General features: G+C 41.8%; 1 protein-coding gene across 1 annotated transcript in view; it reads left to right on the top strand.

Moving 5' to 3' along the window:
• The first annotated feature begins 7878 nt into the window (after window positions 1–7878).
• The window catches only part of LOC112225644 (parathyroid hormone 2 receptor-like), an 83165-nt gene continuing 63602 nt past the window's right edge, over window positions 7879–27441 (top strand). The window contains exons 1-5 of the mRNA XM_024389767.2: window positions 7879–7982; window positions 16743–16842; window positions 23774–23884; window positions 24250–24377; window positions 24583–24680. Coding sequence (XP_024245535.2) covers window positions 7890–7982; window positions 16743–16842; window positions 23774–23884; window positions 24250–24377; window positions 24583–24680 — 530 coding nt within the window. The 5' untranslated portion in view covers window positions 7879–7889. The remainder of the gene's footprint in view (window positions 7983–16742; window positions 16843–23773; window positions 23885–24249; window positions 24378–24582; window positions 24681–27441) is intronic.

Here is a 27441-nt window from a genome sequence, read left to right as displayed (position 1 = left end):
GTCAGAGATAATCTCTTCTGAGTATGAATCACTGCCTTGCAGAATAACCTCTGTTTAGTGACAATAACCCATAAAGAGCTAAATCTGCACAAAATTAGAATATTACTTGGTAGTCTTAATAGGTGTAATGAAAAAAGTTGACCTTGTTGGAATGGTATGAAAGAGGTCTATCTCTCTTGGACAGTGTTATAGTCATATCTGTACCCTAGCAGAAGGACTGTTGTCCAGGAATACCATAACCTTTCTGAGAACATAATTCCCAGAGAAAACATGTTTTTATTTTTCATTCCCACAGCTTTTCCTCTTATATAGCATTATAGGATCATCAAGGACAACAACCACCCGAACCACTGCCTGTTCACCCCGCTATCATCCAGAAGGCGAGGTCAGTACAGGTGCATCAAAGCTGGGACCGAGAGACTGAAAAACAGCTTCTATCTCAAGGCCATCAGACTGTTAAACAGCCACCACTAACATTGAGTGGCTGCTGCCAACACACTGACTCAACTCCAGCCACTTTAATGATGGGAATTGATGGAAATTGATGTAAAATATATCACTAGCCACTTTAAACAATGCTACTTAATATAATGTTTACATACCCTACATTATTCATCTCATATGTATATGTATATACTGTACTCTCATCTACTGCATCTTTATGTAATACATGAATCACTAGCCACTTTAAACTATACCACTTTGTTTACATACCCTACATTACTCATCTCATATGTATATACTGTACTCGATACCATCTACTGCATCTTGCCTATGCTGTTCTGTACCATCACTCATTCATATATCTTTATGTACATATTCTTTATCCCTTTACACTTGTGTGTATAAGGTAGTAGTTTTGGAATTGTTAGGTTAGATTACTCGTTGGTTATTACTGCATTGTCGGAACTAGAAGCACAAGCATTTCGCTACACTCGCATTAACATCTGCTAACCATGTGTATGTAACAAATAAATTTGATTTGATTTGATACTGTTACTCTACCTGTTAAGCAATTCATTCATATCAGTCTGGCTGGTGGTGCAATATATTCCAGTGACTCTACTGGAGAATGTTCTGGAATATGTGTTGGGGGCTCTGTGAATGTATGCAACTCAAATGAAGAGGCTTACATAGAGTACCATATGGATAAATCATATTCTTCTAGTTCCTATTAGCTTCACTTGTCAGGCGTATGCCAGTAGCTGGCAACAAGAGTAATTCACCATTAGGGTTGCAAAATTCCGGCAAGTTTCACAGAACATGCAGGTTTTCCAGAAATCCTGGTTGTAGGATATTGTATGTCCACCTGCTTATTCCCTTGTGATTCTGGGATCATTCCTCTTCCAACAGGGATTTCCGGAAAACCTGGGAATTTTGTCAACCCTACGGTGGGTAACTCTAAATGCCAGCTATCGGTATACACCTGACAGAGGAAGCTAATGGGAGCTACAATAATATGTACAGTTGAGTTACGTAAGTAACCAGGAAAGTAACTCGAATTTTGAAACCCTACCCACCATATATTAATAGTGCTTTGCCAACCTTTGATCTCACATACACTCTTAGAAAAAAAAGAACCTTTTTATCTTTTCTTCCAATTCTGAAAATCAACCCTCACTAGAGCATGCTGGGAAATATGATATTGATGGGCGTGGTGTTGAGTGTTTTACTCAACACAGAGAAAAAATGACACAATCACCCGCAACTCTGGTTATTAACAATAACACAACAACAGCACTGGGGATCTTTTACACCACTGGGTGTTAAATTAATTTAACTCGTGAATCAACACTAGAAATGTTACACTGAAAAAAAAAACACTGGACGAAACTGGCAAATTTGCAGTGTACCATTTAATGCAGTACACTGCTGGTTCATACTACCTTCTATTCTCCTACTCTCTGCTCAATAAAATCACAAAAATACTAATTTGAATGACATAATTCATGGCAAAGATACCAACAATGTCAGTACTGTATATGTACAATTATTAAGGGAATGCTAGATATACAGTGCCTTCAAAAAGTATTCAGACTCGTTTGCTTTTTCCACATTTTGTTACATTACTAACTTATTCTAAAATGGATTAAATTGTTTTTTCCCCCTCATCAATCTAAGCACAATACCCCATAATGACAAAGCAAAAACAGGTTTTTAGAAATGTTTACTAATTTATAAAAAATAAAAACCTGAAATATCACATTTACTCAGTACTTTGTTGAAGCACCTTTGGCAGTGATTACAGCCTAGAGTCTTCTTGGGTATCACACTACAAGCTTGGCACACCAATATGTGGATATCCTTGGCATATCCTCTCAAGCTCTGTCAGGTTGAATGAGTGGCACTGCCGCACAGCTATTTTCAGGCCTTTCCAGAGATGTTCGATTGGGTTTAAGTCCAGGCTTTGGCTTGGTCACTCAAGGACATTCAGAAACTTGTTCCGAAGCCACCCCAGGGTTGTTTTGGCTGTGTGCTTAGGGTTGTTGTCCTGTTGGAAGGTAAACCTTCGCCACAGTCTGAGGTCCTGAGAGCTCTGGAGCAGGTCTTCATCAAGGATCTTTCTGTACTTTGCTCTGTTCATCTTTGCCACGACCCTGACTAGTCGCCCAGTCCCTGCCGCTGAAACACATCTCCACAGTATGATGCTGTCACCACCATGCTTCACCGTAGGAATGGTGCCAGGTTTCCTCCAGACGTGACACTTGGCATTCAGGCCAAAAAGTTCAATCTTGGTTTCGTCAGACCAGAGAAACTTGTTTCTCATGGTCTGAGAGTCTTTAGATGCCTTTTGGCAAACTCCAAGCAGGCTGTCATGTGCCTTTTACTGAGGAGTGGCTTCTGTCTGGCCACTACAATAAAGGCCTGATTGGTGGAGTGCTGCAGAGATGTTTGTCCTTCTGGAAGGTTTTTCCATCTCCACAGAGTGTCACAACTTCTACCGAAGGTAGCTCCTCTCCCTGTTCGGCCGGCGCTTGGTGGTCGGCTTCGCCGGTCTACTTGCCATCACGATCCCTTTTTCCTTTTCTGTTTGTTTTGTCTTTGGTTCTTTTTCACACCTGGTTTCATTGCGTTAATTTCTGTGTGTATAATTGTAACCTGTTGCCTGATTAGTTGTTGATTGTGAGGTGCTCGGTTAAGTATTACCGTTATTTGTTTTCACGGGTTCTGAAGTATATGAGTGTCGTAAATTTGTTTGTTCCTCCATACATTTGTACGGGTTTTCTGTTGTTGAGGGCGTTGTACTTTTTGATTGTGCCATTCCTGTGTTGGTAGACTTTCTTATTAAACACGCTTCTCAGACATCCCTGCTCTCCTGCGCCTGACTCCTACACCTACCACCTAGACGCACGTTGTCACACAGAGCAACTCTGGAGCTCTGTTAGTGACCGTAAGGTTCTTGATCACCTCCTCGAACAAGGCCCTTCTCCCCCTATTGCTCAGTTTGGCGTCCTGCTCTAGGAGGAGTCTTGGGGGTTCCCAACTTCATCCATTTGAGAATGATGGAGGCCACTGTGTTCTTGGGAAATTCAATGCGGCAGACATTTTTTAGTACCCTTCCCCAGATCTGTGTTTCAACACAATCCTATCTGAGGTCTATAGAGCTCAGAGTTATTGGTTATTGCTCTGACATGCACTGTCAACTGTGGGACCTTATATAGACAGGTGTGTGCCTTTCCAAATGATGTCCAATCAATTGCATTTACCACAGGTGGACTCCAATCAAGTTGTAGAAACATCTCAATGATGATCAATGGAAACAGGATGCACCTGAGATCAATTTAGAGTATTTCTGTTTAAAATGTTTAATACATTTGCAAGAACTTCTAAAAACCTTTATGTTCTTCGTCATTATGGGGTATTGTGTGTAGATTGCTGAAAAAGAAACGTAATCTGTTTTAGAACAATGCTGTAACATAACAAAATGTGGAAAAACTCATGGGATCTGAATACTTTCCGAAGGCAATGTATGTCCAAATATTCCCATATAAATTCAAAACATTCCCACACCTGTCTTTTTAAACTAATCAGATTACTCAAACTCCTGGTGTTGAAGTTTAAACATTATTTAAAATAAATACAATTGAATTAAAAATCCATTTAAAAAGCTGATTCAGAAGGGATCTATGTAGAACCCTTCTTGTTTTCCAAACAATTATCAAATAACCCTTTATTCTAAACACGTTTCTTAGAATATGAACTTTTCTAGTTAGACCTCTTTGCCTTACAAAGAACTCTTATTTTCCAATAATTATTCTGATAATTAATCTGATAATCTTGGTAGAACCCTATTCCACATCAAAGAACCCTGTTGGAACCCTTTTTTTTCCATTTTTCATTGAGCATTGGACATAAAGCATTGAATATACTGTAGCCTGCAGTAGCAGTCTGTTATTAGAGCAAAACATAAAGCATTGAATATACTGTAGCCTGCAGTAGCAGTCTGTTATTAGAGCAAAACATAAAGCATTGAATATACTGTAGCCTGCAGTAGCAGTCTGTTATTAGAGCAAAACATAAAGCATTGAATATACTGTAGCCTGCAGTAGCAGTCTGTTATTAGAGCAAAACATAAAGCATTGAATATACTGTAGCCTGCAGTAGCAGTCTGTTATTAGAGCAAAACATAAAGCATTGAATATACTGTAGCCTGCAGTAGCAGTCTGTTATTAGAGCAAAACATAAAGCATTGCATATACTGTAGCCTGCAGTAACAGTCTGTTATAAGAGCAGACATTGGACTTAATTATAGTCCTGAATATATGTTGTAGCCTACAGTGGTAATGTTTTGTGTGAGCTAACTGAGAATTACAGTGAGGTGGACAATAAGGCAAGCAATCTCTAAGAATAATGACTCGCAGTAATAGCTGCTGCCATATTGCACAGAGGCATACTAAGCAACAAGGCAAAGGCAAGAACACATGGTTTACCACCTGTTGTCCATGTCTGCATGTACCAAGGGCACGGTGAGTAAAATCAATGGAAGCTGTCATGTTATTTTTGAACTCCACACAAGCTACTGAGTGCAACCTGTCTTGGTGACTTTTAATGAATATGATTGGGTTAAACTGTCCACACATACACACATTGGCAAGGAGTGGGGAGCTAGAGAGGGAGGGAGAGGGATGTTGTACTTTGGCAGTATAAGCACATGTTTACCCCTTTGAATGTAATTGAATTGAGAGAGGGAGAGCGGGGGGAGGAGGGAGAGAGAGGGGGAGAGAGAGGGTGGAGAGAGAGGGGGAGGAGAGAGAGAGAGAGGACAGGTTATGTGCACACTGCCCATAAAATGAGGTGGAAACTGAGCTGCACTTCCTAACCCCATGCCAAATGTATGACCATATTAGAGACACATATTTCCCTCAGATTATACACATCCACAAAGAATTCGAAAACAAACCCAATTTTGATGATCTCCCATATCTATTTGGTGAAATAACACAGTGTTCCATCACAGCAGCAAGATTTGTGACCTGTTGCCACAAGAAAAAGGCAACCAGTGAAGAACAAACACCATTGTAAATACAACCTTTATTTATGTTGACTTATTTTCCCTTTTGTACTTTAACTATTTTCATATCGTTACAACACAATATATAGACATAATATGACATTTGAAATATATCAACCATTTACAGGTCCACATTGCACAGAGGCATACTAAATTCCAGAACTGAACAATAACCTGACACTCTTAGCACACAGGGGGACAAACACCTACCTGGAGGTGACAACATTCCCTAATGTGCCCCTCTAGACACAACTATTTATTTTTATTTTTTACCTTTATTTAACTAGGCCAGTCAGAACAAATTCTTATTTTCAATGACGCCCTAGGAACAGATGTGGTACCAAGTGTTATATTTGAATTAGAATTGATAATTGGATGCTGGGAGGGCGCCATGACAACAAGATCTCATAGTTTCCCTTATGAATTAGACATATTATGAATGACGACTTTTTTTTCTGACACATTCATTCGCATGAACAACTCAAAGGTTAAAAGAGTTTAGGTATTCATTCCCAGTGGTTAAGGTTAGGGCTATGGTTTGGTGAAGGATTTGCAAACCAACCAACCTCATACCATCAAGTATCATCAAGTATTCTCACAGCTTGCTAGAGCATTGTGAACTGTGGTGGCGCAGTAGTCTGAGCAGCATGCTTTGGATCCAAGTATCATGAGCTTTGCGCCCAGTGCTTGTCAATCTTTTTTATAAAATGCTTTGTTGAGTGCCGAGGAATCTGAAATATTTACGTTCTCTGAACCTCTTCAATTGTCCAAAATCTACCAGGGAAAGGGTGGTTTAGTGTGATGTGCACACATACACATGCATTTATGGAAGCACTCACCCACACACATGCACACACACCACACACAGAAGCTCACACACAAGTGTGCACACACACAGTTTAAAGATTGAGTAGCTTCTGCTCATAGTCTGCTTGCACTAATTACGACCTGTTGTACATGCCTGCAGTGAGGAGCTAGATGGGGAGGGAGAGGAATGTTTTTGCTCTGGCAATGTCAGCACATGCTTATCCCTTTGAATTGAATTTAATTGAGAAGGGTAGCGAGAGAGAGAGGTGGGGGTGAGAGAGAGAGGTGGGGGTAAGAGAGAGAGTGAGCAAAAGAGAGGGGATGGAGAGCGAGAGAAAGAGGTAGGAGAGAGATAAGTGGGAGAGAGAGAGTTGGGGAGAGAGAGAGGGGTGTAGAGAAAGAGAACGAGAGAGGGAAAGAGATAGTGGGAGAGAGAGGGCAGAGAGAAAGAGAGAGAGAGAGAGAGAGAGAGGGAAAGAGATAGTGGGGGAGAGAGGGTGAGAGAGAGAGAGGGGCGGAGAGAAAGAGAGAGAGAGAGAGGGAAAGAGATAGTGGGGGAGAGAGAGAGGGGCGGAGAGAAAGAGAGAGAGAGAGGTCATCTTGGTATGACATCGGACGTGTTTCCCCCACCTCGTTGAAGAATGATAGTTTTTCCTGTATTTCTAGGGCACCATCGATCCAATTTCGTGTCTGTCCTTCTAACGAAGTTTCAGCACCATGGATAGCTCCTCCCCTTCTTCAGCAGTGCAAAACGAGAACAGAGAAGAAAAGCACGCAACTCAAACGATCCTTGAATAGAAAAGTTTCTGAACTATTTCCTTAGTCAAGACTTGCTTTAAAGTGTGTTTCGACCGATGATACATTATAAAATAGTGACAAAATCTAAACTTCTGTGGAGTCAAACCTGGAGAGTGATTAATGTATTAGGTGGAGTTTCGTGTCAGGCTGTGTAGCGCTGTTGGTTTCCTGTTCAATAATTTGAATGCTGAAATAACTGTGTGCACTGAACGGACAAGGGCTGACTGTGGAAATTAAGGAAGAGAAAGTTGTATTTTGCCGAACCATCAAAAGATCCCCGCGCTCTATAGTTTAGTTGTATCAACAGCACGTACCTATTCAAGTCTTCACCAAGCTTGGCCAGGACCGGGAATTCGCGCCCTTCTCTCTAAAAGTGTAGACATTCGGATACAGGCACAACAACTGGAATGGATGTATAAACTTGTTCTGAGACGTCGTGGCAGAAGAAGAAGAGATGTGTGTTATGGATAAGGAATTCTTTTCATGTGTTTGCATGCGCTCTCTGACCTTTTCCTAGTTTTTGAGCTTGTGTCACCTGCGCGGGAAATGTATATTTTATGAACATTTTAACTTTTATTTTTTAAGATTTTACAGTCATAGTCGAAACAGTCGGATATGTAACATGTTTCCTAATACGGGAATGGTGAACCTGATGACGACCATGCAATTCGTAATGGCAAATCAGTTTTAACCTAAAAACTAATTTTGAGTTTCAAACACCAGATAGCCAACGCTTTTCTTTTTTTTTTTTTTTTTTTTTTTACAAACAGCTATGAGAAAAACTGCCTTGTTTGGAGGTATGGTGAAGTGGATCTTATGGAATTTGGTCTCATTCCTCCTGTGCTGGACTTTTGTTGACGCACAGGTAAGAAGCAAAGCTTAGGCCTAATTGTTCTGCTGTGTTGGAAATATGACATTACATTTTGTTTTAGAAGCGGGAAGTAGGGGTGCTGAGGGTTCTGCACTCTCCCCTGAATTTGTTGCTCGTTTTTTTTCCCACAAAAGTATTACTCTGGGCCTTTACTAGTAATGCATTAGTGGAACAATATAGCCATTTGTAGCTTTGTTGTTTAGATTTGGTTTTGATGGGTGCATTATGTTTTAAATAGTATAAATTGCCAAAGTTGAACATTGAGTAAAAGAAATATCAGCTGTGGAAAATCATATTTAGACTTTCATAATGAATCGATGATTTAACCCTGTGAGACCCAAGCATTGATCCAAATGGGGGATTAATTACCCTTCAGAAATACTTCTTAAAAGGACTCAGAATATGAAAAATTTGGAAACATTGCAAAAATGCCACATTGGGCTTCAATGGTACTGTAGGAATAATGTGTGGTAAGACAACTGTGAAATTCTATTAAAATCACCTCAAAACGGATGAAAAGCATTTACATGTGATGGAAAATATTGTCTATTGGTTTATAAATCCGACATTTTATTTGCCACTTATTTTTTAAGTTTTATTATGTCTGAAATGACCAAATTGATCAACATGACCAATACTTTTTTTTTGTATTTTGCAATCAAAAACATATATATTTGAAAGGTTAACTATTTCGTAGGTTTTCTATATTTAATTGTAATAATATTTGGTTGTCCTTCTGGCTGAATTTGAAGAGTTAACCTCCTATCTTACTTCTTTGATATAAAAGGAATGTTCGTCAATGGAAGTATTCTGACCTCCTAAACCACACCTTTAAATTGTAATACATATATATATATATATATATATATATATATATATATATATATATATATATATATATATATATATATATATATACACACACTACCATTCAAAAGTTTGGGGTCACTTAGAAATGTCCTTGTTTTTGAAAGAAAATCTATTTTTTTTGTCCATCAAATTAACATCAAATTGTTCAGAAATACAGTGTAGACATTGTTAATGTTGAAAATTACTATTATAGCTGGAAATGGTAGATTTTTTATGGAATGTCTACATAGGCACAGAGGCCCATTATCAGCAACCATCACTCCTGTGTTCCAATGCCACATTTTTTATTTTGATTTATTTTACCTTTATTTAACCAGGTAGGCAAGTTGAGAACAAGTTCTCATTTACAATTGCAACCTGGCCAAGATAAAGCAGAGCAGTTCGACAGATACAACGACACAGAGTTACACATGGAGTAAAACAAACATACAGTCAATAATACAGTATAAACAAGTCTATATACAATGTGAGCAAATGAGGTGAGAAGGGAGGTAAAGGCAAAAAAGGCCTTGGTGGCAAAGTAAATACAATATAGCAAGTAAAACACTGGAATGGTAGTTTTGCAATGGAAGAATGTGCAAAGTAGAAATAAAAATAATGGGGTGCAAAGGAGCAAAATAAATGAATAAATTAAAATTAAAAACAGTTGGGAAAGAGGTAGTTGTTTGGGCTAAATTATAGGTGGGCTATGTACAGGTGCAGTAATCTGTGAGCTGCTCTGACAGTTGGTGCTTAAAGCTAGTGAGGGAGATAAGTGTTTCCAGTTTCAGAGATTTTTGTAGTTCGTTCCAGTCATTGGCAGCAGAGAACTGGAAGGAGAGGCGGCCAAAGAAAGAATTGGTTTTGGGGGTGACTAGAGAGATATACCTGCTGGAGCGTGTGCTACAGGTGGGAGATGCTATGGTGACCAGCAGAGCTGAGATAAGGGGGACTTTACCTAGCAGGGTCTTGTAGATGACATGGAGCCAGTGGGTTTGGCGACGAGTATGAAGCGAGGGCCAGCCAACGAGAGCGTACAGGTCGCAATGGTGGTTAGTATATGGGGCTTTGGTGACAAAACGGATTGCACTGTGATAGACTGCATCCGATTTGTTGAGTAGGGTATTGGAGGCTATTTTGTAAATGACATCGCCAAAGTCAAGGATTGGTAGGATGGTAAGTTTTACAAGGGTATGTTTGGCAGCATGAGTGAAGGATGCTTTGTTGCGAAATAGGAAGCCAATTCTAGATTTAACTTTGGATTGGAGATGTTTGATATGGGTCTGGAAGGAGAGTTTACAGTCTAACCAGACACCTAAGTATTTGTAGTTGTCCACGTATTCTAAGTCAGAGCCGTCCAGAGTAGTGATGTTGGACAGGCGGGTAGGTGCAGGTAGCGATCGGTTGAAGAGCATGCATTTAGTTTTACTTGTATTTAAGAGCAATTGGAGGCCACGGAAGGAGAGTTGTATGGCATTGAAGCTTGCCTGGAGGGTTGTTAACACAGTGTCCAAAGAAGGGCCAGAAGTATACAGAATGGTGTCGTCTGCGTAGGTGTGGATCAGAGACTCACCAGCAGCAAGAGCGACCTCATTGATGTATACAGAGAAGAGAGTCGGTCCAAGAATTTAACCCTGTGGCACCCCCATAGAGACTGCCAGAGGTCCGGACAGCAGACCCTCCGATTTGACACACTGAACTCTATCAGAGAAGTAGTTGGTGAACCAGGCGAGGCAATCATTTGAGAAACCAAGGCTGTCGAGTCTACCGATGAGGATGTAGTGATTGACAGAGTCGAAAGCCTTGGCCAGATCAATGAATACGGCTGCACAGTAATGTTTCTTATCGATGGCGGTTAAGATATCGTTTAGGACCTTGAGCGTGGCTGAGGTGCACCCATGACCAGCTCTGAAACCAGATTGCATAGCAGAGAAGGTATGGTGAGATTCGAAATGGTCGGTAATCTGTTTGTTAACTTGGCTTTCGAAGACCTTAGAAAGGCAGGGTAGGATGAATATAGGTCTGTAGCAGTTTGGGTCAAGAGTGTCCCCCTTTGAAGAGGGGATGACCGCAGCTGCTTTCCAATCTTTGGGAATCTCAGACGACACGAAAGAGAGGTTGAACAGGCTAGTAATAGGGGTGGCAACAATTTCGGCAGATAATTTTAGAAAGAAAGGGTCCAGATTGTCTAGCCCGGCTGATTTGTAGGGGTCCAGATTTTGCAGCTCTTTCAGAACATCAGCTGAATGGATTTGGGAGAAGGAGAAATGGGGAAGGCTTGGGCGAGTTGCTGTTGGGCGTGCAGTGCTGTTGACCGGGGTAGGAGTAGCCAGGTGGAAAGCATGGCCAGCCGTAGAAAAATGCTTATTGAAATTCTCAATTATGGTGGATTTATCAGTGGTGACAGTGTTTCCTATCTTCAGTGCAGTGGGCAGCTGGGAGGAGGTGGTCTTATTCTCCATGGACTTTACAGTGTCCCAGAACTTTTTTGAGTTTGTGTTGCAGGAAGCAAATTTCTGCTTGAAGAAGCTAGCCTTGGCTTTTCTAACTGCCTGTGTATAATGGTTTCTATCTTCCCTGAACAGCTGCATATCACGGGGGCTGTTCGATGCTAATGCAGAACGCCATAGGATGTTTTTGTGTTGGTTAAGGGCAGTCAGGTCTGGGGAGAACCAAGGGCTATATCTGTTCCTGGTTCTAAATTTCTTGAATGGGGCATGTTTACTTAAGATGGTTAGGAAGGCATTTAAAAAAAATATCCAGGCATCCTCTACTGACGGGATGAGGTCAATATCCTTCCAGGATACCCCGGCCAGGTCGATTAGAAAGGCCTGCTCGCAGAAGTGTTTCAGGGAGCGTTTTACAGTGATGAGTGGAGGTCGTTTGACCGCTGACCCATTACAGATGCAGGCAATGAGGCAGTGATCGCTGAGATTTTGGTTGAAGACAGCAGAGGTGTATTTAGAGGGGAAGTTGGTTAGGATGATATCTATGAGGGTGCCCGTGTTTAAGGCTTTGGGGAGGTACCTGGTAGGTTCATTGATAATTTGTGTGAGATTGAGGGCATCAAGTTTAGATTGTAGGATGGCTGGGGTGTTAAGCATGTTCCAGTTTAGGTCGCCTAGCAGCACGAACTCTGAAGATAGATGGGGGGCAATCAGTTCACATATGGTGTCCAGAGCACAGCTGGGGGCAGAGGGTGGTCTATAGCAGGCGGCAACGGTGAGAGACTTGTTTTTAGAGAGGTGGATTTTTAAAAGTAGAAGTTCAAATTGTTTGGGTACAGACCTGGATAGTAGGACAGAACTCTGCAGGCTATCTTTGCAGTAGATTAAAACACTGCCCCCTTTGGCAGTTCTATCTTGTCTGAAAATGTTGTAGTTTGGAATTAACATTTCTGAATTTTTGGTGGTCTTCCTAAGCCAGGATTCAGACACAGCTAGAACATCCGGGTTGGCAGAGTGTGCTAAAGCAGTGAATAGAACAAACTTAGGGAGGAGGCTTCTAATGTTAACATGCATGAAACCAAGACTATTACGGTTACAGAAGTCGTCAAAAGAGAGCGCCTGGGGAATAGGAGTGGAGCTAGGCACTGCAGGGCCTGGATTCACCTCTACATCGCCAGAGGAACATAGGAGTAGAATAAGGGTACGGCTAAAAGCTATGAGAATTGGTCGTCTAGAACGTCTGGAACATAGAGTAAAAGGAGGTTTCTGGGGGCGGTAAAATAGCATCAAGGTATAATGTACAGACAAAGGTATGGTAGTATGTGAATACAGTGGAGGTAAACCTAGGTATTGAGTGATGAAGAGAGAGATATTGTCTCTAGAAACATCATTGAAACCAGGAGATGTCATTGCATGTGTGGGTGGTGGAACTAATAGGTTGGATAAGGTATAGTGAGCAGGACTAGAGGCTCTACAGTGAAATAAGCCAATAAACACTAACCAGAACAGCAATGGACAAGACATATTGACATTAAGGAGAGGCATGCTTAGTCGAGTGATCAAAAGGGTCCAGTGAGTGGAGAGGTTGGTTGGGGGTCACGGCGATTTAGACAGCTAGCCAGGCCATCGGTAGCAAGCTAGCATAGGATGGAGGTCTGTTGTTAGCCACCTCTTGCGTCCGTCAGTAGATTAGTGGGGTTCCGCGTGGTAGAGGGGATTAATCCAAATCACACAACAACAACAACAAAAATAAAAACAATAGATATAGTTATGGAGGCCCAAGAAGAAAACATAATAATAATAATAAAAATAAATAAATTGTCCGATTGTCTATTCAGATAGCAGCCGGTAAGACAGCTAACGGTTAGCAGGCCGCAGATGGGCGTTCAGGTAACGTCGCGACGGAGGAGCCAGCCGGATCTCCTTCGGGTAGATAACGTCGGCAGTCCAGTTGTGAAGGCCCGGTGGGGCTCCGCGTAGGCAGCAAAACGGGTCCGGATAGGTGACTGCAGCCCAGGAGTGATTGATGGAACTCAGGAGTGATTGACGGAGCTGGCTAGCTCCGGAATAATTGATGTTTGCTCCGGAATCGACGATGGCCGATAGTCACACGGATAGCAGCTAGCTAGCTGTGAGATCCGGGTATGAATGTCCAGAGAGCAGTCGAAATCCAGGGACATGGAAAGAAAAATTGGTCCGGTGTGTTCCGTTCCGAGCCGCGCTGCGCCGTACAGAACTGGCGATATATTTTCGAGCTAAAGGATAGCTGATGACCACAAACCGTGGTTAGCTGAATACTAACGATTTGCCAGTAAAGAAGCTAACTAGCTTCTGAACTAGCTTCTGGCTAGTTTCAGGCTAGCTTCTTGGAGTTTCTGGCTAGCTTCTTGGAGGATTACAGATTTGAGGTAAATAATACTTTTTATAAATATAAATTGGTGAGGCGGGTTGCAGGAGAATGTTTTGAAGATGAGTTGATGGAAAATAAGAATAAAATGTTTGTGAAAAAAGTTGTAAATATATATATATACAGGACACGACAAGACGAGGACAAAAGACATCTGAACTGCTATGCCACCTTGGAGAAATGTGTGTGTTATGACATTGTGTTAGCTAATCCAAGTTAATCATTTTAAAAGGCTAATTGATCATTAGAAAACCCTTTTGTAATTATGTTAGCACAGCTGAAAACTGTTGTTCTGATTAAAGAAGCAATAAAACTGGCATTCTTTAGACTAGCTGAGTATCTGGAGCATCGGCATTTGTGGGTTTGATTACAGGCTCAAAATGGCCAGAAACAAAGAACTTTCTTCTGAAACACGTCAGTCTATTCTTGTTCTGAGAAATTAAGGCTATTCCATGCGAGAAATTGCCAAGAAACAGAAGATCTCGTACCACGCTGTGTGCTACTCCCTTCAGTATTGGGTTCTCGAGGGGGGTTTAAACACAGCTTACAGTACCTGCATGTGCAACAGATCTAAATCACTGACATGCCGTGACTAACACTTTCCCCTTCCCTGAGACCTAGGAAATGTTGTTCTTAGCCTGCTTCCACTGATGACAGATTTCTTAGTGTGTAAATAAGATGACAGATGGTCTGAATTCATTATTTTAATCCTGTGAGACCCAATGTTGTAAAAATACAACATTTAATAAACTGCATCCTGTACATGTCCTAAATTCAAAAATCATGCCAAACACTACATAGTTCATCTCTAGATGTATCTCTTAGTAGTCTTTGTTCTATGTCAGTATTATTATTGTGGCATCAGTAGGAAGCTTCTACAACATTAGAAACCTGTCCACATATCAAATTCCACACAGGTCCCAAACTTAAGCATATGGTGTAAGTCATTCATTAAAGTACATAACATGAAATAAACCAAGTAGAAAAAAATATATTGAGAAAGAAACATTTTGAGCCACATATATATATATATATATATATATATATATATATATATATATATATATATATATATATATATATATATATATATATTGTTCTGTGCAAGGACATGCACCATCTAAATAGTGATTCACATGGCAACGTGAAGCACATTCATTATTTTAATTTGAAATGATATACAACCAGGAAGTAAAATGTAAACGCTTTCAACTCCTTCCTGTACTTTAGGCTACTTCAGGACTGCAGCAGGGCTTACACATAGACAGACTTAGAAGAGGTGTGTTTTTCCATATGGGACAAATATAACAACATAACGAGCTAATAAAAAAAAAATGTAAATGTCCTTAAACAATGTTTCATATTTTGAGTGGGATTTGAAAGGGAAGCATTACTTCACCTGAAGGACATTACATTCTTCTCCTCTTCCTCTTCCTCCTCCTCCTCCTAGTTCTCTGGTCTCAACTTCTTCATCATAATAAACAGCATGTTTATTATCAACAGGAAGATAAGGGGGAAAGAAACGCACAAACAACAACATCATTAAACTCTTCTGGTGAATCCTCATTAGGTAGTTCAATGTGCACTACTTACTTATTTTGTTCATCAGAGCTAAGAACTACAATAACACTCTATAGTCCATGAAGAAGACTAGTTGAAGAGTGAGCGAACCATCTGAAAATAATTGCTTGCTCTTCTGGCCTGTAGTCTGGTAATTTACTTTGGAAGTGCTGAAATTGTGTGGCAACTATGATAGAAATAATGCATATCGTCGCTGTCCAAAACTGAACATTTTTAGGAAATTGCACAAAAAAAAGACCATATTTTCCCATGAACAAACATAGAAATATGAAACTTTTCTGAATACATTTTCTTGGTCCTAGAGTCATGAAATGTTCAGAGTACACAATTAGGAGATTTACTGTTACTGTTTTTAGTTTAAATTTTTTTTTTTGCTATGAGGTTTTCATCAGACAACAACGATATGCATAATTCACAGTTCTTCAGGTGTGTTGTGGGTGCATTATTCTTCATGAAGCTTGCATAGAAACATTTGTATTTTTAATATGTAGCATTTGTTATCTCTTTACATTGTGATATGTCTTTCATTACTTGTAAATCAGGTAAGAAAAAGTCAAATCTCCAGGTCTCTGTGTAAAATAAGGTGGTAAAGAGATCTCAGCAGATAAACGTTATCACTGCTGAACTCATACCCTCTATTGACCTGTTTAAAGAGCGACTCCATTCCAGTGGCTGAATTCAACCTTTCCCCACCCAAGCTAGGAGTGCTTTTATGGGGAGTGCTGTCATGGGGAGTGCTGTTATGGGGAGTGCTTTTATGTGGAGTGCTGTTATGGGGAGTGATGTTATAGGGAGTGCTTTTATGGGGAGTGCTGTTATGGGGAGTGCTGTTATGGGGAGTGCTGTTATGGGGAGTGCTGTTATGGGGAGTGCTGTGATGGGGAGTGCTGTGATGGGGAGTGCTGTGATGGGGAGTGCTGTGATGGGGAGTGCTGTGATGGGGAGTGCTGTGATGGGGAGTGCTGTGATGGGGAGTGCTGTTATGGGGTGTGCTGTGATGGGGAGTGCTGTGATGGGGAGTGCTGTGATGGGGTGTGCTGTGATGGGGAGTGCTGTTATGGGGAGTGCTGTTATGGGGAGTGCTGTTATGGGGAGTGCTGTTATGGGGAGTGCTGTTATGGGGAGTGCTGTTATGGGGAGTGCTGTTATGGGGAGTGCTGTTATGGGGAGTGCTGTTAAGGGGTGTGCTGTTATGGGGTGTGCTGTGATGGGGAGTGCTGTGATGGGGAGTGCTGTGATGGGGAGTGCTGTTATGGGGTGTGCTGTGATGGGGAGTGCTGTTATGGGGAGTGCTGTTATGGGGTGTGCTGTTATGGGGTGTGCTGTGATGGGGAGTGCTGTTATGGGGAGTGCTGTTATGCAACAATTAGGTTGAGTTTTGACACAAGTGACCTCTACCAAGACACAATGTTGTTGTTTTGCTAAAATTCCTCATGAAAATGTTAAAATCCCAATGCTTGTCGCCTGCAGGGTGGATCTGAGGAGAGCCTGACAGCAGAGGAGCAGATGTACATTCTTTATGACATTAAACTCCAGTGCCACCAGAACCTCTCCACCCGCAACCCAGCCGGTAATACAACATCAAACATGCCCTAACATGCCCTATGTCTGTGACACTGTACTGCTTCCGCTACTGTAAATCAAATCAAATCAAATCAAATTTTATTTGTCACATACACATGGTTAGCAGATGTTAATGCGAGTGTAGCGAAATGCTTGTGCTTCTAGTTCCGACAATGCAGTAATAACCAACAAGTAATCTAACTAACAATTCCAAAACTACTGTCTTATACACAGTGTAAGGGGATAAAGAATATGTACATAAGGATATATGAATGAGTGATGATACAGAGCAGCATAGGCAAGATACAGTAGATGGTATCGAGTACAGTATATACATATGAGATGAGTATGTAAACAAAGTGGCATAGTTAAAGTGGCTAGTGATACATGTATTACATAAGGATGCAGTCGATGATATAGAGTACAGTATATACGTATGCATATGACATGAATAATGTAGGGTAAGTAACATTATATAAGGTAGCATTGTTTAAAGTGGCTAGTGATATATTTACATCATTTCCCATCAATTCCCATTATTAAAGTGGCTGGAGTAGAGTCAGTGTCAGTGTGTTGGCAGCAGCACTCAATGTTAGTGGTGGCTGTTTAACAGTCTGATGGCCTTGAGATAGAAGCTGTTTTTCAGTCTCTCGGTCCCAGCTTTGATGCCCCTGTACTGACCTCGCCTTCTGGATGATAGCGGGGTGAACAGGCAGTGGCTCGGGTGGTTGATGTCCTTGATGATCTTTATGGCCTTCCTGTAACATCGGGTGGTGTAGGTGTCCTGGAGGGCAGGTAGTTTGCCCCCGGTGATGCGTTGTGCAGACCTCACTACCCTCTGGAGAGCCTTACGGTTGTGGGCGGAGCAGTTGCCGTACCAGGCGGTGATACAGCCCGCCAGGATGCTCTCGATTGTGCATCTGTAGAAGTTTGTGAGTGCTTTTGGTGACAAGCTGAATTTCTTCAGCCTCCTGAGGTTGAAGAAGGCGCTGCTGCGCCTTCTTCACGATGCTGTCTGTGTGAGTGGACCAATTCAGTTTGTCTGTGATGTGTATGCCGAGGAACTTAAAACTTGCTACCCTCTCCACTACTGTTCCATCGATGTGGATAGGGGGGTGTTCCCTCTGCTGTTTCCTGAAGTCCACAATCATCTCCTTAGTTTTGTTGACGTTGAGTGTGAGGTTATTTTCCTGACACCACACTCCGAGGGCCCTCACCTCCTCCCTGTAGGCCGTCTCATCGTTGTTGGTAATCAAGCCTACCACTGTTGTGTCGTCCGCAAACTTGATGATTGAGTTGGAGGCGTGCGTGGCCACGCAGTCGTGGGTGAACAGGGAGTACAGGAGAGGGCTCAGAACGCACCCTTGTGGGGCCCCAGTGTTGAGGATCAGCGGGGTGGAGATGTTGTTGCCTACCCTCACCACCTGGGGGCGGCCCGTCAGGAAGTCCAGTACCCAGTTGCACAGGGCGGGGTCGAGACCCAGGGTCTCGAGCTTGATGACGAGCTTGGAGGGTACTATGGTGTTGAATGCCGAGCTGTCTTTGGAGGGAGTTGAAAGTCCATGTTGCCCAGTAATAGCCCCAAAACATCACTGCTCTAGAGGAGATCTGCATGGAGGAATGGACCAAAATACCAGCAACAGTGTGTGAAAACCTTGTGAAGACTTACAGAACGTTTGACCTCTGTCATTGCCAACAAAGGGAATATAACAAAGTATTGAGATAAACCTTTGTTATTGACCAAATACTTATTTTCCACCATAATTTGCAAATAAATTCATTAAAAATCCTACAATGTGATTTTCTGGAATATGTTTTCTCATTTTGTCTGTCATAGTTGAAGTGTACCTATGATGAAAATTACAGGCCTCTCTCATCTTTTTAAGTGGGAGAACTTGCGCAATTGGTGGCTGACTAAATACTTTTTTGCCCCACTGTATATTAATGGGGGCCTGTTCAGCCCGCTATTTCCTGTAGTCCACGATCAGCTCCTTTGTCTTGCTCACATTGAGGGAGAGGTTGTTGTTCTGGCACCACACTGCCAGGTCTCTGACCTTCTCCCTTTAGGCTGTCTCATCGTTGTCAGTGATCAGGCCTACCACTGTGGTGTCGTCAGCAAACTTAATGATGGTGTTGGAGTCGTATTTGGTTATGCAGTCATAGGTGAACAGGGAGTCCAGGAGGAGACTGAACACACACCCCTGATGGGCCCCAGTGTTGAGGATCAGCGCTGCAGATGTGTTGTTACCTTCCCTCACCACCTGGGGGCGGCCTGTCAGGAAGTCCAGGAACAGTTGCAGAGGGAGGTGTTTAGTCCCAGGGTCCTTAGCTTTGTGATGAGCTTTGTGGGCACTATGTTGTTGAATGCTGAGCTGTAGTCAATGAACAACATTCTTACATATGTGTTCCTTTTGCCCAGGTGGTAAAGGGCAGTGTGGAGTGCGATTGAGATTGCCTCGTCTGTGGATCTGTTGGTGCGGTATGGGTCTAGGGTTTCCGGGATGATGGTGTTGATGTGAGCCACAACCAGCCTTTCAAAGCAATTCATGGCTATCAATGTGAGTGTTATGGGGTGGTAATCATTTAGGCAGGTTACCTTCGCTTCCTTGGTCACAGGGACTATGGTGGTCTGCTTGAAATATGTAGGTATTAGACTCGGTCAGGGAGAGGTTGAAAATGTCAGTGAAGACTCTTGCCAGTTGGTCCGTGCATGCTTTGAGTATATTTTTCTAGGGAGTTTTCTAGGGAGTTTTTCCTAGCCACCGTGCTTCTACACCTGCATTGCTTGCTGTTTGGGGTTTTAGGCTGGGTTTCTGTACAGCACTTTGAGATATCAGCTGATGTACGAAGGGCTATATAAATAAATTTGATTTGATTTGATTTATATGTCCTGGTAATCCGCCTGTCCCGGCAGATTTGTGAATGTTCCCAAGCGGCGCAGTGATCTAAGGCACTGCATGTCAGTGCAAGTGGTGTCACTACATTCCCTGGTTCAAGTCCAGGCTGTATCACATCCGGCCGTAAAGGCATTTTAGCTTTTCTGGTAGGCTAGCGTCACTGGACAGCTCTCGGCTGAGTTTCCCTTTGTCGTCTGTAATAGTTTTCAAGCCCTGCCACATCCGACGAGCGTTGGAGCCGGTGTAGTAGGATTTTATCTTAATCCTGTATTGACACCTTTCCTGTTTGATGGTTCATCTGAGGGCATAGCGGGATTTCTTATAAGCATTTGTATTAGTGTCCCGCTCCTTGAAAGTGGCAGCTCTTGCCTTTAGCTCAATGCAGGTGTTGCCTGTAATCCATGGCTTCTGGTTGGGATATGTACGTATGGTCACTGTGGGGACGACGTCGGTGATGCACTTACTGATGAAGACGATGACTGAGGTGAAATACTCTTCAATGCCATTGGATGAATCCCAGAACATATTCCAGTCTGTGCTACCAAAACCTTCCTGTAGCGTAGCATCTGATCACTTCTGTATTGAGCGAGTCACTGGTATTTCCTGCTAAACATTTTTGTTGAAAGCAGGAATCTGGCGGATAGAATTATGGTCACATTTGCCAAATGGAGGGCGAGAGAGAGCTTTATATGCATCTCTGTGTGTGGAGTAAAGGTGGTCTAGAGTTTCTTTTCCCTCTGGTTGCACATGTAAAAGCTGGTAGAAATTAGGTAAAATGGATTTAAGTTTGCTTGCAATATATTCCCCGGCCACTAGGAGCATCGCTTCTGGATGAGCATTTTCTTGTTTGCTTATGGCCTTATACAGCTCGTTGAGTGTGGTCTTGGTGCCAGCATCGGTTTCTGGTGGTAAATAGATGGCTACAAATAATATAGATGAGAACTCTCTTGGTAGATAGTGTTCTACAGCTGCACCATTGAGAGCATCCTGCCTGACTGGTTGCATCACCACCTGGTGTGGCAACTGCTCAGCATCCAACCACAAGGCACTACAGAGAGTCATGCGTATGGCCCAGTACATCACTGAGGCCAAGATTCCTGCCATCCAGGATCTCTATACCAGGAAGTGTCAAAGGAAGGCCCTAAAATTTGTTAAAGACTCAAGTCACCTGTGTCATTGACTGTTCTCTCTGCTACCGCATGACAAGTGGTACCGGAGTGACAAGTCTATGTCCAAAACTTTCCTTAACAGCTTCTACCCCCAAGTCTTAAGACTGCTGAACAATTAATCACATGGCCACCCGGACTATTTACATTGACACCCCCTCCTCCATTTGTTTTTACACTGCTGCTACACGCTGTCTATTACCTATGCATAGTCACTTTATCCATAACTACATGTACATATTTCTTCAATTACCTCGACTAACCTGTATCCCCACACATTGACACGGTACCGGTACCCCCTGTAGATAGCCTCATTATTGTTATTTTATTGTGTTATTTTCTTTTTACATAAGTATATTTTGTAAATATTTTCTCAACGGTTATTTTTCTTAAAACTGAGTTGTTGGTTAATTAAGGGCTTGTAAGTAATCATTTCACAGTAAGGTTGTATTCGGCGCATGTGACGAATACCATTTTATTTGATTATGTTCCAGAATTAGAATACAAGTAAAGGACATAATAAATCAGTCTGCATATGCAAATTCGAGTGATGACAACGTAGTGAATGCGATTCGAATCATACAGATGACAGAGAATCCTCGCACTACGGTCTTAATCATGCCTGAGGGGAGGCATACTTCCTAGATGAAACCCACTGACCCTCAGCCTTAGCCCATCCCAATTCCTGCATCATCTTGGTCTTATTGCCTTGTTAATTCATCAGCACTCATTTCTGTAGCTTTCCTCAGTGTACATTTGTGAGAGATTAAAGCTACAGAATGTTGCTTCCGGGGAACAACAAGGTGAGACTCTGAATGGTTTCCTGGCAGCCTCTAATGGGTTGACCTGGCAACCCAAAACTGTAGTTGGCACACCTTTGTCTGGCTGGCCGGAAAGGACATTTTGGATTGGTTTGACTCACTTTGACACACTTCCATGGATTCTCTGCTGATGACAGAACAGAACACATAGATTCAGTTGACAACAGTTGACAGCTACTAGAATGAAGATGATGTCACAATGTTATATTAAAAGTTATTCTTAGTGCATATTTAAAACAACAGATTTTTTTTAAACTCTCTCACTTAACCAAAACACGTTTCTTTGAATCTGTTCCTATGTTTTCAGAGGCCAGTGGATCAGGCAATTTAACAGTTCTAAGAAATCAGTGACAGTAGAGGACGTATCTCTGAACCCAAACTCTCCAAATGTACAATGTTTTATTATTATTTTGTCCTCCCCTCCCTTCCTCTTGCTTTTTACATTCACTCAGCCGAAGGTCATACTACATTTTGTTTCATTAATGAGTGGTGAATCTGTGAGGTAATGAATGTAGACAAACACTATCCCAGTTTGGATCTAAGATGAGTCTCACCTTCACCTATGTATCAATGCCTGTCTGCTGGTGGGATGCAAGGGAAATTCATAGAGGAGCACTTGGTTCTCTCAAAGGCGTGCATGTCACTTCTGCTACTGTAAGGTCAAGGTGAAGAAGACATAGTATACTGGGAATAAATTATACATGCTTTGAATGTTCTGTAACCTAACCTCCCACTGACTTCATTAATTGGGATATTCACGTGATAATGCTCTCGAAGCCAGTATTTGGAGGATATATTGGCACGAGTGTTAGGCCCTGGACAAAGTCGACAGCCGGCAAACCGTGCCAGTATATCCTTCAAACACCGGCTTCGAGGGCATTATCACTTTTATACAACTGGTTAACAACATATTCAAATAATGATTGACATATTTTCATAAACTTTATTTTGATTAATTTATTTATACTATTTCATCCTTCCACAAGATATAGTCCCGACACAAATCTAGAGAGTCTCTCCAAGCAGGCTGATTATTCGTTTTATCGATTCGGTTGCCAGAGATGTGACCCAGTAGTTTGTTGCAAATGATCCATTGCCATACTAGCTGACAAAATTCTTATCCCTTGGTTGCTAGCTAGCCAACTACGGCTAACTTACAGTCAAGGTCGTACAGTGCAGGCAGAATAACAACAAAGTAGCTGCATTTGCATTTGTTCAAGTTGTTTTCTTGTCACATTTATTTGGATACATCCATAACAATGAGCTAATGATATACGATTTCACTTGGCATAGAAAATGTGCTCACTTGTCAGGACACTGTTGTTTAGAGCAGAGGAGCTAGCCAACAACACAGCTAGCACAATCACTTCAAACTGAATCTGGAAAGACTGCAAACATGCTGCATTTAGTTTCGTTTGACCTGTTTTCTACTACATTTCTTTGTATACTGTATATCAATCAAAATGAATCCACTTTCATGATTTCGACTGACTGAGAAGGTTGCCTGCCTGTCTCCTCCTGAACATGTTCATTACTATATGGGACAGCTGGAGATCGAATTTCAATATTGAAACAATGTTGAAAATGTTGGAGAGACAGACCGCAAGTGTTTCTACAAATCTCTGCTGTTGAATATCAAATGTTAGTCTAAAAGAAATGTGAGATAATGTCTAGATGAGATCAAGTTTATAAATTTGCCTGGATGGGCTGATGAGACAATGACAAGCGCAGTGAGATGAAATAGGTATTTTAACGTCATAGCTTTAGCCGGTGGTAACTTGTGGAATAGACACCGGCTGGAATGCAGTTTTAATCAATCAGCATCCAGCATTAGACCCACCCGTTGTATAAAATCAATATAACTCATATGATCAAGCTATAAAATTATCCAAAGTGTACAATGCTGTATTCAAACGTCAATATAGTAGAGCCTCAAAGTTAGGAACATTTCAGCATTCGAACAACCTCCATTCCCAACGTGTTCCTACTGTATCTCTGAGGTCCTGCATCAGTCACACACTGTAGTTGAAAAGATTGTTCTGCCTCTCCACTAGATGACCTCTGCCCCCCTGGTTGGGATGGCCTTATCTGCTGGACACAGGGTTACCCAGGAGCTGTCACCAAGGTCCTCTGCCCCAGCTACATCTTCGACTTCAACCACAAAGGTAGATGACACCCCACTCTGCCTGCATGGCAGAACAGGTTCCAGGTTCCCCATAGAAATATAATTTGAACACATCTCTGTGTTGTTCCCCTTTACCTGTGTATGGTTGATACATAGCTAGTTTATATTAATACTTGAATTATGTATTGTCTAATCCAAGTATACAGAAAGTATTATGACAAACAACTCTGCCTGCATGGGAGAATGGGTTCCCGTTTACCAATGTATGATTGATATAGTGCATTTAGAGTGGATTCATAGTGACTTTAGAAATTTGAATTATGTACTGCCTCACTTGAGGTGCCAAGTGAAACCAAGTAAGCTACAGAGATACAGTATGTTGATTTGTTGATATATATATTACAGGTCATGCCTACAGGAAGTGTGACATCAATGGGTCGTGGGTGTTTGTGGAGAGCCTGAACAGGACGTGGCCTAACTACTCAGAGTGTCTGGGCCCTGGGTTCTTGAAGCCAAGCAACGAGAGGGGGAAAGTGAGTACTGTTCTGTAGCTACTGCAGTGGCCTTATCCCCATATATGCAGGAAACCCTACAATGCCACTGTATATATTGTATTGTCTTTTAGCAGATGGTTTTATCCAAAGCCAGTTATCCATAGAAGAAAAATTCTCAGCAACAAAAGAATGATCCAATTAAGATCCTACATCTGTACCTACAGTACCTGTATCCTTCTCCCAGCAGGACTTCTTTGAGCGTCTGTATGTCATGTACACCGTAGGCTACGCTGTGTCCTTCAGCTCTCTACTAGTGGCTATCTTCATCATCGGATATTTTAGGTGAGTGTTTTTAGTGTGTGTGTGTTTGTGTGGTTTGGTGACCAGAAGTCCCCACAAGGATAGTAATAAAAGGAACATTTGGACAAGTGGGGACATTTCGCCGGTCCCCACAAGGAAGAAAGCTTTAGGGTCACAATTAGGGTTAGAATTAGGGTTTAGGTTAGGAGTTTGGGGTTAAGGTTAGGGTCAAGGCTAAGGGTCAAGGGTCAGGGAAAATAGGATTTTGAATGGGAATTTTTTGGGGGGGACCCGACAAGTATAGTAAAACAAACATGTGTGTGTGTGTTTACGTCTGTCTGTGTGCATACTTGCATGTGTGGATGCGCATGTCTTTCTAAAGAGTGTGAGAGGCTTCCAGTAATAATCAATAGATGAAAACAGACAGAGGCCTAATGGGAGTTTGGCTCAGGCAAATGAGAACTAGGAAAGCCAGTGTGGAAATAACAGTTTCCTGGCTGTGCACTGCAGAGTGTGAAAATACATTTGGCAACATGGAAATGCAGAGTAATCTGAAATGAAAGCAAATGAGTTGAAAAAAGCTCAAATATTCCAAACATTGAGAGGAGGGATATTAAAGTAAAGAATAAAGATTTTAAGCATGGTCAAGAAGCCTTTTTAGATAGGGTTTCTGAGAAAGTGAGTATGTTTCAAGGCCAACAAACAATAAGCAAAATAGAAAGACCTGGCAGCAGTACTGGATAAACTTTAGTCCGTCCTTAAATTGTCTCATCAGGCATAGTGAATGATGCAGATAGACGGGTTGGTTGTTTAGCAACAAAACCAAGTCTGATTAAACCAAGATTGAACTCTATAGCCTGAATGCCAAGAGTCACGTCTGGAGGAAACCTGGCACCATCCCTACGGTGAGGCATGGTGGTGGTGGCATGTTTTTCAGCAGCAGGGACTGGGGAGACTAGTCAGGATCAAGGGAAAGATGAATGGAGCAAAGTACAGGGAGATCCTTGATGAAAACCTGCTCCAGAGCGCTAAGTACCTCAGACTGGGGGCGAAGATTCACCTCAAACAGGACAACAACCCTAAGCTCACAGCCAAGACAACATAGGAGTGGCTTCGGGACAAGTCTCTGAATGTCCTTGAGTGGCCCAGCCAGAGCCCGGACTTGAACCCGATCGAACATCTCTGGAGAGATGTAAAAATAGCTGAGCAGTGACGCTCTCCATCCAACCTGACAGAGCTTGAGAGGATCTGCAGAGAAGAATGGGAGGACCTCCCCAAATACAGGTGTGCCAAGCTTGTAGCATCATACCCAAGAAGACTCAATGCTGTAAACACTGCCAAAGGTGCTTCAACAAAGTACTAAGTAAAGAGTTTGAGTACTTATGTAAATGTCATATTTCAGTTGTTTTTTTTCTAAAATTCTAAAACTCTGTTTATGATTTGTCATTATGGGGTATTGTTTGTAGATGATAAGGGGGGGGGAATGATTTAATATATTTTAGAATAAGACTTTAATGTAACAATGTGGGAAAAGTCAAAGGGTCTGAATACTTCCGAATGCACTGTATTTGCCACCTCCAAATGTTTATTGAAGCATAAATACATTCACACAATGAGCCCTTGTTGTCTCTCAAATATATTGTTATAGTTCACTGTTATTGGTTATTGTTATTATTGTTATATAGTTATAATAACTAGCTAGTTATTTTTTTTTTGCCATATTAGCGTAGACATGACATCAGTCAAAACACCTCAAAACAAGATGCGGTATCAATAACAAGATACAACGAGCTGAAAAGAGCCACCTATGATTCCCCACACTGCAGCTTCTTGTCATTGCTGCTAGGTATCTGACCGTTCAGAACCAGAAAACCGCATGCCTTATGGCCACATCGAAGCGTGTGTATCATTTTAGTGATGTTGTCAGATAAATATGAAACTCTCTGGATGAACAGACTCAAGAGAAATACTATATAATGATAATAATATTAGTCATCGACTCTGTGCTTCAAAACAAGACCATGTTTACTCCTCCAGAAGTTGATGTTTTCTACCTCAAGTTCAAACCACCACAACATTCACTTCAATGTGCTCCTTATGGGCAGGTCTTGTTGCCACTCCAAACAGAGAGAGGAAGCAGTGAGCACCCTCAAAGTATATATGTTACATTAGGAAGAGGAATTTTACTTAACTAGGCAAGTCAGTTAAGAACAAATTCTTATTTACAATGACGGTCTACACCACCCAAACCCAGATGACCCTGGGCCACTTGTGCACCGTCCTTTGAGACTCCCAATCACGGCCGGTTGTGATACAGCCTGGATTCAAACCAGGGTGTCAGTAGTGACACCTCAAGCACTGAAATGCAGTGCCTTAGACCTCTGTACCACTCAGGAGCCCAAGGAAATTTGGTCAAGTGCAGTTGAAGAATATTCATCTCCGATGTACTGGTGTTGTCAACTCTCTCTCTCCTCTTAAATCATATCAATGTTCAGTGGTCGCGTACACAGTTTAGCAGATGTTATAGTGATTGCAGCAAAATGCTCATGTTACTAGTTCCTAACAATGCAGTGAAATGAAAAAGAAGTAGACAAATAAATACATGTCTTTTTTTACAAAAAAACTATCTCGAAATGTCTGAACGAATCCAATTAGCCCAAATAATGCTAACAGAAATCCAAATAAAATCCATTCGTATATACACCGGATTCATTTACACAAGATATACTACGAATGATATCTGCATTATTACCCTCCCTCTCTTGCTCTCTCTCTCTTTCTCCTCGTTCCCTCTCTTCTTTTC

This window comes from Oncorhynchus tshawytscha, linkage group LG26, assembly GCF_018296145.1.
Source record: "Oncorhynchus tshawytscha isolate Ot180627B linkage group LG26, Otsh_v2.0, whole genome shotgun sequence".
Classification (NCBI taxonomy): Eukaryota; Metazoa; Chordata; class Actinopteri; order Salmoniformes; family Salmonidae; genus Oncorhynchus; species Oncorhynchus tshawytscha.
This window is presented reverse-complemented; position numbering and strand designations above follow the sequence as displayed.